The sequence below is a fragment of the Aspergillus tanneri genome (genome assembly GCF_003426965.1).
Source record: "Aspergillus tanneri strain NIH1004 chromosome Unknown AapTan_2_pilon_pilon_pilon, whole genome shotgun sequence".
Taxonomy (NCBI): Eukaryota; Fungi; Ascomycota; class Eurotiomycetes; order Eurotiales; family Aspergillaceae; genus Aspergillus; species Aspergillus tanneri.
Genome location: NW_022984629.1, coordinates 5,204,971 through 5,215,778, shown reverse-complemented (window position 1 = coordinate 5,215,778; position 10,808 = coordinate 5,204,971). Strand labels below are relative to the sequence as shown.

The 10,808-nt window shown below is 43.9% G+C and overlaps 4 protein-coding genes across 4 annotated transcripts; 3 read left to right on the top strand and 1 right to left on the bottom strand.

Annotated features, from left to right (window-relative positions):
• Positions 1-1,927: 1,927 nt before the first annotated feature.
• Positions 1,928-2,677, top strand: ATNIH1004_001648 (uncharacterized protein; the record flags this gene model as incomplete). The annotated part of the gene is made up of 1 exon (XM_033566347.1): positions 1,928-2,677. The coding sequence occupies one exon, from the start codon at positions 1,928-1,930 to the stop codon at positions 2,675-2,677; it is 750 nt and encodes a 249-aa protein (XP_033432104.1).
• Positions 2,678-5,397: 2,720 nt separating this feature from the next.
• On the top strand, positions 5,398-5,933 carry ATNIH1004_001647 (uncharacterized protein; the record flags this gene model as incomplete). Its single annotated transcript, XM_033566346.1, has 2 exons — positions 5,398-5,496; positions 5,523-5,933. 2 exons carry the CDS (start codon positions 5,398-5,400, stop codon positions 5,931-5,933), a joined length of 510 nt encoding a protein of 169 aa, XP_033432103.1.
• A 34-nt stretch (positions 5,934-5,967) lies between these two features.
• ATNIH1004_001646 (uncharacterized protein) lies at positions 5,968-6,747 on the bottom strand (the record flags this gene model as incomplete). The annotated part of the gene is made up of 1 exon (XM_033566345.1): positions 5,968-6,747. One exon carries the CDS (start codon positions 6,745-6,747, stop codon positions 5,968-5,970), a length of 780 nt encoding a protein of 259 aa, XP_033432102.1.
• A 2,692-nt stretch (positions 6,748-9,439) lies between these two features.
• On the top strand, positions 9,440-10,190 carry ATNIH1004_001645 (uncharacterized protein; the record flags this gene model as incomplete). The annotated part of the gene is made up of 2 exons (XM_033566344.1): positions 9,440-9,599; positions 9,682-10,190. 2 exons carry the CDS (start codon positions 9,440-9,442, stop codon positions 10,188-10,190), a joined length of 669 nt encoding a protein of 222 aa, XP_033432101.1.
• Positions 10,191-10,808: the final 618 nt, after the last annotated feature.

The following is a 10,808-nucleotide window of genomic DNA, read 5'->3' as shown; positions in this document are numbered from 1 at the left end:
AGGCCGTCACACGAGGAAACAAAGTGGACTGACCGGCTGTCAACTTTAGCCAAGGCAAATACACAACACCAGAAGCATGAGATTTCTTATACCTTAAACAAGGTCCGCTCTCTTGCAATTTATATCCACGGAAGCCCTTCACGTCGGGAGGCATTCAACAATCTTCAAACAGATGATCCAAAGCTTACACCAATCCAAGATGTGAGAACTCGATGGAATTCAACCTTTCTTATGCTTCGTCGCGCGAAACGACTTCGTGATATCTTTACACGATTTTGTGCCGACTATGATTGTGAAGAGATGTTGCTAAATAATAAGGAGTGGCGCCAAATTGACTATCTTCTTTATATTACTGAGCCGTTCTTTCTCTATACAACTGAGCTATTAAAGACTCGAGAGGTAACAATATATCTTGTTTTCAAGATTTACAATGCACTCTTCGAGCATCTAGAAAAATCAATGAAGCAGCTTCGGCGGAAGTGTGTTCCGTGGAAAAAGCAGATGCTTGATTCTCTTAAAGCTGGTCGATTAAAACTTGATGAGTACTACTCGCAGACAGATAGGGTTAAACCACATATCTATGCAATTAGTACAATGCTTGCCCCTGATAATAAGTTCCAATTCTTCCTATCTGATGACTGGGATAAACAATGGCGCGACCTCTACCGGAAATCCTTCCAAGAAGCCCTGGTTCCTTATCAAGAACGTCTCTCTACTCTTCAAGGCTCTGCAACCACCCCTACCGCAGCAAGACCAAGCTCAAGGCTTAATAAGATGTTGAATGGGCACAAACCACAGGCAAAGCCAGTAGGGATGAAATAACTAATATCTTACAGCGTATGTTAAACACCTTATTGTTTAGTCTAATCCTAACTTCCTAAAAGATACTATCGATGTGGAGCCCCTTCAATTCTGGAGAGACAATGAATATCGATTTCCAGCTATTGCAGCCCTTGCACGGGATATTCTCTCTATTCCAGCAACAGGTGCTGGTGTTGAACGACTTTTAATACTGCTCGAGATATTTGTCATTACCGCCGCGGTCGGATGAAGTCTGAGATAATTAAGGGGATTATGATGTTTCTTTGTACATCAAGATTTGATCTTGAAGAACAAGAGGCAAAATTTCTCAAGGAATTCTTTTCTATCTATGAGATAGAGGCTGCAAAGGAAGAGAGAGACGAGAAATTAGAGGAGATTGAGATAGAGTCGATTAGTGATACTGAGGAACAAGAAGATGATGAGGCAGTAGCAGTGATACAGGATTATACAGAGCCTGAATTGCCAGAGAATATCATGCAAACACGGGTTTCAGGAAGAAAGCGGAAAAGTAGGGAGGATAATGAGTTTGAATATCATTAATGTATTTAATTACTGCCTTTTGAATAATATCTTGATAACCAAACTCTGCACGATGCTGAACGCTTCAGTGAGTAAGAATGTAAAATATAACCAGGCGGAGTAGATATTACAAAGAGCAATTTTCAAGAGAAATAATGTAAGAGAAATACTCAATATTACAGCTAAAAAGAAGCACAAGTTATGCAGTCATGAGATCGGGGCATGTTTGCACTGTTTAGCCCTAGTTTGGGGGCCCATTTGGGCCCCATCTGTGGGCCGTGGGCCCCTGGGCTCAGCCCATAGCCTATCATGGGCCCTAGAACCTGGCCCAAAGCCCAGCCCACAAGTGGGTTGGGTTGGGTTGGGCTTGGGCTTTCGTGGGCTCTGATGAAGTCTAAGTCTCGCCCAAAACACTTAATTGGTCAGTGTACTCTAGAACAGCTCTGTTCTGTTGCTGTATTTCCGGGATCTAATGAGTCCTTGCAGGTTGAAAGAATCTGATGTGACATGGCTGTATGGTCCATTTAAAACATCTAGGAACCCCAGGAATGTCTCGAAGGCCTCACCACTTCCAAGCTGTCCTGACATGCCAGCCATCCAACAGGACAGAAAGCCAATACTGAAGAAGAGAACTCTCTCTGAAGCTATTCCAAAACAACCCCTATTGCAGCAGACTTTACTATATGCTAGGCCAAGTCTGAAGGCACAGAAAACAGATAATGACCGTAATCGTACATCATCCAACTGTCACAAGTCAAACCTTGGGGAGAGCCTGAGGCAAGTTTCTGGTGTTTCCCCGCAAACTCCTTTTATTGGCACCCCGGCCAATACGTCATCTGCTGGTTTCGGCTCACCTAGGCACCACGTCCATTTTAACAACGAGGTGGTGCAGTGCGTTGCAGTCAAGGCAGACAGTGATGAGGAAGACGAATCGCCGACTACTTTTGAAAATGACTCGTCTCCGGGGAATGGCGTTGTCATGACCGGACAGCATATTACACACATCTACTCCTGCGATAAGAATTCTACTTCTCGGAATGGCATTAGCAGTAGAAAAAAAACAATTGCTCCGCTTCCCTCCACCACCCTCAGTTTCCGAGGAGACAGCCCAGAGCCCCAAGCAGGTTCTGTATGGAGCCGTGGGTTTGGTCAATATTCAGCATCCACCGCTTCTTCCGCTTCCTTTGTTGAGACTCTTCCAACCTATGGACTGTCAGCAGATTTCACGATAGACTATAAGGACCTTGATTTCAATTTCCACACCAAATCCTTCAATAGGGAGGATAACCTTAGGGAGCACATGGCCAGGGTTCATCAGAGGCCACTGGAGTATTAGGGCTATTTTGGCTATTTAGCTAGATACCATTTTTGGGGTTTTTGTGCGCTGTATTGTTCTGTGATGTTAATGGTAAACTTAGCTCTATACCATTTCGGTATTGTTTCAAAACATTTTCCTGTGCATTTACTATTGGATTTATTTATACATTCAAAGTATTCGACAATGGTCGCAAATACTTTCCGTCAACATTGTCACGGCCTTGTTCATAGGTGGGCTTCTAGGATCTCAACCGATTGTGCTTAACCACTGAGCCACAAAAGGACCAGAATATCAAGTACGCCGTACTTGATATGCCCATCGCCTTATATAGCAAACCCCCGAAGGGTGCTAAGCCGTCATGATAAACAGCCAATTGGGGCTATGCTCATGGTTTACCCCCGCTTACTCGGCTGTCCAAGTACATAAGCATGTGTCAAATAAAATGGCTATACGTGGCCAGGATCATGTGACTGAAGAGGGGTAAAAACAAGGCCCAGTACACAACCGACATAATCAAGTAGAGCTCTAACAGATAGTTAGAGACTTTACTTTTCAATATAGATGGATCCTTATCCGTAGATTAGTGATACTAGCTCATACGCGTATTCAGCTGACCGACAGCTATGAGCCCGGTTATACACCCTGAATAGGAAACTTTGAAGCTATTCAGACCTTTTCCCTGCACTGTTCCCGCTGAATTCAATGTACGCGATATTCCACCAATCCAACCCGTGAATCGAATCGTTTAAATGCGCGAAAGCAACGCATTCCATACCCCTGGAAGCAATCACATTAAACCATTCAAAATAAGCACCGAAGCGCCCACAGGTCTCCACTATTTTGAAATCACAGGATGATTGGCGAGCTTGGTACAGCCTCATTCAGAACCAAGCAAAGACAAGAGATGTATGGAATTACATTAATCCTAACATACTAGAAGGCCAATTATCTGGAATTCTGAAGGATCTAATAATCCTAGATATGCCGAATGATCCTATTTACTTTGATTTCTGGAAGATGCGAATGCAGCTATACAATGCCCAAAAGAATCAGTATGATTAAATCAAACAAGGGATTGTAGCTGTCCATGAAACTATTCAAAGCCCCGTTTTAACTCTACTAGTGCATCGCCTTTCTAAGGATTCAACCTACCAGATCCTTAGATCACTAAAGAGACAGCTCGAACCAACGAAGAGACAAATCGCCCAGTCTATCTTTGCAAGATATAAGAAGGCACGGGATACACTAGTTAACAACACCAATTTAGACCAATGGCTTGCATTATTTGAAGTAGCACATTATGAATGCCAATCTGCGAATCTACCAGAAGCCAAAGGTGATTATGCTGCACAGGATTTCCTCGATGCAATTGCGAAACACTCACCAGCTTGGGCTGAACGCCATGTTAATGTCCTTTATAAGGATGAATCATTTGAATTACCAGAGATTTTAAGCGAATTTCGTGTATATTGCGTGGACTACGCAGATTAGACAGTCTTCCAAGCTTGAAGCTGCATACGCAACACTAAAGGGCCAGTCAGATCATGAATCAGATACCAAGTAATCTGACAAGAATTCAAGCTTAAATCAACCCCGGAATCCCTGTATATGTGGACGAACCCACTTCTTCCACCGATGCTACTACCTCAATGAAGCACTTCGACCCTCAGGATGGCAGCCAAATCCAACAATCCAGATTCCTTCAATTCCAAAGCATCAGCAGATCAAACGTGCAATCGAAAGAACCCAAAAGGATCAAAAACAGGACAGTCATACCAATGAACACCATGTTATGGCAGTTATCCCAACCAGTTTTTCAACGGATTCATCCTATCGATTGAAAGATAGCACCATTTTGGACTCAGGTACATCTATCTATGTTTGCAACAATTATTCGCGGTTTACATCATTCAATCCCGCATTTGAAGGAACCCTTCGAGCAGGAGACTCAACGATGGCAATTCAAGGCCTAGGGACAGTGTAAAACACGAAAGCTCAGAGGAAGAACTTACGGTATTCCGTTGATTAGTGTAAAGTTGAAGATTGAAGTCGACGAGGTCAAACGTTCGAAGTATGGACGAACGAACTATGCTGGCTGCCGAGAACCACTTATGCAGTTCCGACAAGTATGAATGTGCAACAGACAGTCACAATCTTCCCTAAAAAGGCAAATTAGATTAGTCTCCAACAGGTTGCATATGTCCCAGGATTCCATATCAATATTCTATCTGCTCACCGCATGAAAGAAGATGGTTATATATAGGATTTTAACAACGACCGAATCTGCAGGAAAATTGATCGAAAGGAGATCTGCAGACCAAAAACAGTTCAAGTTCTATGGGTAGTCGAAGAGTCTCAGCCATCTGAGCAAGCCTATGCACTGAAAGCACTTAAAAAGGTCCGAAAAAAACCCTAGTTCTGGACGGACACGCAGACACAGGGCACCGCCGAATGGGGCACCTAAGCCATGAAGCAATTCAGCACTTGCCAGGGGCAACAACAGGAATGCAAATCAACCAATTAAAAGGCGCCAATCAGAAATGCCAGACTTGCTTAGTTTCCTATGCACCACACCAAACAAATCTCTCAACGATCATCGAAGAAAGCGACCAACCCTTTTGAATATGTCCACTTTGATCTTATTCAAATAAAACCTGCATATAATGGACATCAATGGTGTCGTTACTTCTATGATGAATTCACACACATGCACTGTGCATACACTTTTCAACGCAAGAATGGCAACGTTCAAGATCACGTGTACTGCATATGGGTATACTGTTGTCGGTAAGGGAACAACCTCTCGACTCTGGAACGAGGTCTCGCGCGAAGCTGAGGTGTACCGTATACTCGGCGAGCACAGGGGTCTGCGTTACCCGTCTTCCTCGGGGCGATCGACTTGGCCAAGATCTACTTCTTACATGGGGCCGGAGAGATTCGTCACATGTTAATTATGGCCTGGGGATGTGAGAGTATTAGCGAAATCAAACATGACAACGGATTGATGCGTGAGATCCTGAGGTCCAAGAAGGAAATTCGTTCCCTAGGAGTTAGGCACCGGGACCTTCGCCTGGATAATATTTTGTGGAACGCTGAGCTTGGACGGGCCCTGATTATCGACTTCCATCTTTCTGAATTAGTTCACCGACCGATGAAGAAGCGGAAGAGGTTACTGAGACGCTTTCGCGTGGGGTGGAGGTACCCGTCACCTCTGACCCACACCGCCTTCGCGGTATGGGTCATCCCGGGCTCAACGGTATTATGGGCTCAATGACACTTTTTACCCTTCATGGCCACGTCGAAGCTATTTATTCCCTCCCTGGGCCATAATCAATACAATATAGAGGCTGACCATCATCTCCAGCCACCCAGCCATTATTTTCATCCCTATTTTCATCCCCGAATCCCTCTTTTGTGGCCCTCTGTGCTAGTTTATCCGCGGCATTCTTAGCCCTCCGCTTCCACCGTTGTCTTTCTTTCTCTGCCTCTTTTATTTCACGGGACAGAATAAGGCTATTTGCATCTTTGACAGATAAAGGACCTCCTGCTCGAACCTGGCGACGAGTTTTTCGAGCCTGGTGATGCTCCTGGTTGGCAAGAATACGGGTCATGTCTGCTTCACGCTGTTCACCAAGTTCTGTGTTGGTAAGACTACCCTGCCAAATGCGCTCAAAACGAGCAGCAATTTTATCAGTATTTATACTAACTAAATTGCTAGATTCTGCAGCTGCATCAGCTTGTGCTTGAAGTGCAGCAAGATCTTTCTGTGCCTTGGCAATACTCCGCCGCATCTTGGTAATTGTTGTTGGTGGAGAGTTGGTTGTAGAGCTTGAAGGTGGTGGAGTTTCTGGTTGAGGTTCTAGCTCAGCCTCTAGTTGAGCTTCTAATTGAGCTTCTTCTTGAGTCTTTTCTTGAGCTTCTTGACCCCAGATTGGTAGTTCTGTTGTCTCATTACCATCATAAACAACCAGATCAGGAACAGGGGATTCTGCGTCTTGAAGCGGCTGGAGAATAACATCAGGCTTTAATGGATAAATCCCGCAGTTTCTAAATGCATGCCGTATAGTAGAACCCTTAAAAGTCTGCATTCGAATAGTATGAATATCACGCAGAAAATCCGACTTTTCTTTAACAGAGCCACCCCACTGTACAGTAGCATTATTAGCCCTCCGATAATAATGCTTATACACCTGAAATGGATGACCATCCAGAGGCTGGAGAAGATGTGTAAGATCTGGCGGAAAGCACCAAGGAATAATATAATTCTGGTGGCAAAATCGAGCAAAATCCTCTGTAAGATGGGACTTGTGGCCGTCCATTAGGATCAGGCGGTAAGATCCACGTTGAACACGATGCTTTGTCTGTTCATGAAAAAATTGAAGCCATTGATAAGCAATAATATTATTTGTCCAGCCATTTGCAGCTGGAGCAATATAATAATTATCTGGAAGATTTGGCTGGTTCCTATACCAATGCTCCATGTGGTACTGGCCCTTGAAGAGAAAGAATGGGGGCATTATCCAACCATCTGCAGCAATACACTCAATTGCTGTAACTGATTCTCCTACTCCTCCAGTTCCGACATATGCTGCAGTATGCTTGTTTTTTGTAACAACTTTCTGGGACTTTCCCTGGCCAAGCTGGAAGCCAGATTCGTCAAAATTGTAGATATTTCCAGGCCCAATATTATGGCGTTTAAACAGTATTTCCAGCCTGTCAAACCAGATTGAAATAGTACAGATATTCTCTGCTGCTATTCTTTTCTTCTCCTTTGGTTTTGCTTGGTAAATTTATAGGGTTCTGGAAGGCGTTTAATAAAGCTGTAGACCCAGTTTTTACCAACACGTCGATCTTTACCATTGCGCGCCAATATCTCATTTGCACACCTCTCAATCATTGCAGGTGTTGGTGCAGCACATGCATCATCAAGAAGAGATATCCATCTAATTAATGCCTGTTCTTGTGCATTATCTAGAACTTTATTGGAAGCAGGGCGTGTCGAACGAGATTTATGGCCATGAACACGTCGAAGCAGCCGTCTATAAGGAACATCAAATTCCCGCGCCAATGCTTTGATTTGGGGCTTGTCACGATCGGAATACGCGCTGAGAGCATTAGTGATTCGATTTTCAACTTCTGAATAGTTTTCAGGCATGGTGGTAGTGAGAAAATTGATAAAGAAATTGGTGTAGTGGTAAAAAGTGTCATTGAGCCCATAATACCGTTGAGCCCGGGATGACCCATACCGCGAAGGGAAATGACTTTGTGCTTACAAATAGAAACAAAGATAACTGGCACTAAGATCCATGTGATGAAGGCAGGGTTCGGATTGTGGTGATTAATCTCTCGCAAAGTTCATGTGAAAGATCTTGGTTTTTATTTTTCCTAGGCTTTGCATACAGACTTCTATGCTGCAGGACTTTGTGCTAATCGGTGCCGGTAGATGAGGCACTGGGCTTGAATGAGTCTGAATGAAAAGCTACGGGGTTGAGGAAAGTCACCACAGAAAAAATGACGCGGGATAACGCGGGCAATTTGATAAATTTAGTGGACAGCTCGACTGGAGATAAATAAAGCAAAACTGGTAGAGCCACTGCAGGAGCAAGAAGATTGAGCAGCCAATAAACAGTGCTCTAAATATAGTACAGCGTATACAGGCACAAATAAACTGTTGGTCAGCTGAGCTCTGCGGGCGATTGTTCAACCCCATTTGCTCACACTCCTGTGCCTTCGCGTAGTTACACTAGTTTTGCATCTTGCTATAGAGCATCACCCGTTAGGGCGATGGCGAGCGAAGCTCGTAGCAATATTTGACACAATGTCTTTCAGGCTCAAGTGACCCGGAACTCTTGATACAAACTAGTAGGTATGTGATAGTATATTCAACATAAGCTGTTGCAGCTTTGGGCTTGATTAGATAGTGTAGATACTTCATTCTTGTTACAGAAACACTATAATCCGACCGACTTGGCGGTGCGGAAATATCTAACTATCCATTCTACCCATCAATCCTTTAGATAGAAGAACATTTCAATGAGAATATAGGGAACCGCTTAGTAGGCTCAGTTGGTTGAGATACTGCGATTCCTGGTGTTTCCACTGAATGGCATCTACTTCCTAGTTAGGCTAGTTGGCCTATAGCTGATAGAATAGCTCCCTGCGTATCACTTCCTCTGAGTTCCACAACAATTCTGAGCATAAGCAACACGCTCTGATTATTTGGCTATAATTAGTTATCAAACACTTGCACGTATTTTCCTTACTAAGCCTCTTCCCCTGACTGGGGTCTGACTGGGGTCTCCCTAATAGTTAATTACCGCTAACCAAGGTCCGGTAACTGTTGTGAACTCTGGGCTCAGGGGAATAGATGGGACGCAGGCAGCGGTTCATCAGCTACGCGTCAACCAGTAGATTAATTAGGAAATAGATGCCATACGTGGAAACACCAGGAATCGACTGTATTCCTATTGATGCACTCTGATGCTCAACGGTGTTTGATTTATTGTTCAACTAAGGCTTCAGGGGCTGAATGGGATCGATCCCCGCATGGCCAAGAGGGTGGATCATCATATTTCCGTAACAGTGACCAGATGAAGAGATAAAGGAGGGATGAGAAAGCAAAGGCGGCGGAATATTACGTCTCCTGACACTCTCTCATTCTGTTAGTTGCCATCTTTTGTTGCCTAAATGCTCAATACAACATTTACCTGTACATGGCCATCGGGCATGATAATAAGGCCTGCCGCCCCATGTGGCCCAATAAATGAGACGGACAAAGTAATGCCGTGTTGTGTTGTTGGCGACTACTGTCTCTCCGACAATATCTGCTCCTATACCCACACCTTAATTGGCGGAAGCGGTTACTATTCCGCCGGCTGTTCGGCAAATGCGGAAGACTTCGGTGACACAGAGAATGTTTCCGTATGTGCTGAACGCTGTGGTAAGTATAAACAAGCTTTTCACAACGAAGCTGAGAATCAGAAAACCATGATCTAATTACTTTTGATTTTTTATTAAAATAGCTGGTACCCGTTATCCCGATATTGTCTACGATACCGACAATGACATATGGAAATGCTGCAGTGCTGGTAAGGAACCAAACTGCCAGGCTCCTTCCAACGAGTCCTTCAGTGCATTGGCTCCTAGCGACCTGCAGACATATTGGTTCGCTGGTATGACAACTTCTATTCCTTCAAGCACAGCTACATCAGCAACCGTACGAACAACCTCTCCCATTACTACTACAGCTTTGAGTAGCCCACCAGATAGGGCGACACAATCTCCTGCTACATCTTCTCTTCCAACCGGAGCTAGGGCAGGCATTGGCGTTGGCGTCGCTGCTGGTGCTATATTTCTTATCGCGGTGGGCATATATATCGTGCTTCGAAAACGTCAGGAGGCAAAAACAAAAGTATACCAAAGTACAATACAAGCTGCAAATCCTTCAGAGTTATCGGCAGCCCGTAACCATCAAGAATTAGATTCAACTAATAAGCACACATCGCCACAACCTCGCCATGAACTGGAATAATTTAATTTCAGATATCACAGAGCAAATAAATTAATTAAAAGCGACGTATACGTATATCCTTTTTGTATTCTCATCTTGTATTAAACATAAATAATGCATGGCTCTAGGAATTTAGATGTTGAAATTGCATTAATGTGCAGGATTCTAAGAAATTGCAAACTTCTTGTGGAATTCAGGGGAAGTTATGCGCAGGGAGCTATTCTATCAGCTACAGGCCAACTAGCCTAACTAGGAAGTAGATGTCATTCAGTGGAAAAACCAGGATCGTTCCAGGAATCACAGTATCTCAACCAACTGAGTCTCTTGGATAATAATCAAAGAGTTCACTCCCTATGGGGAAATCCTGAGCTTAACCTGGCATCCCATACTTTTCAAGACAAAGTAAGCTACATAAAACCATAAAACACAGCCATGCAACTTTGGTACAAGTCAATTTCTCGATATTAAAAGATCAGATAACAGCACATACAGCTTTGAAAGGAACACGAAGTCGTAGCTCCAAGGTAATAGGTAATCATTGATAATAGCCGCCTTGCACGAGAGGATACTGCACTGTATCAGGCCACTGCGTGAGAATAGAGACAGTGTGGGTAGAGCAGTCAGGCTTGTATCTTTTTG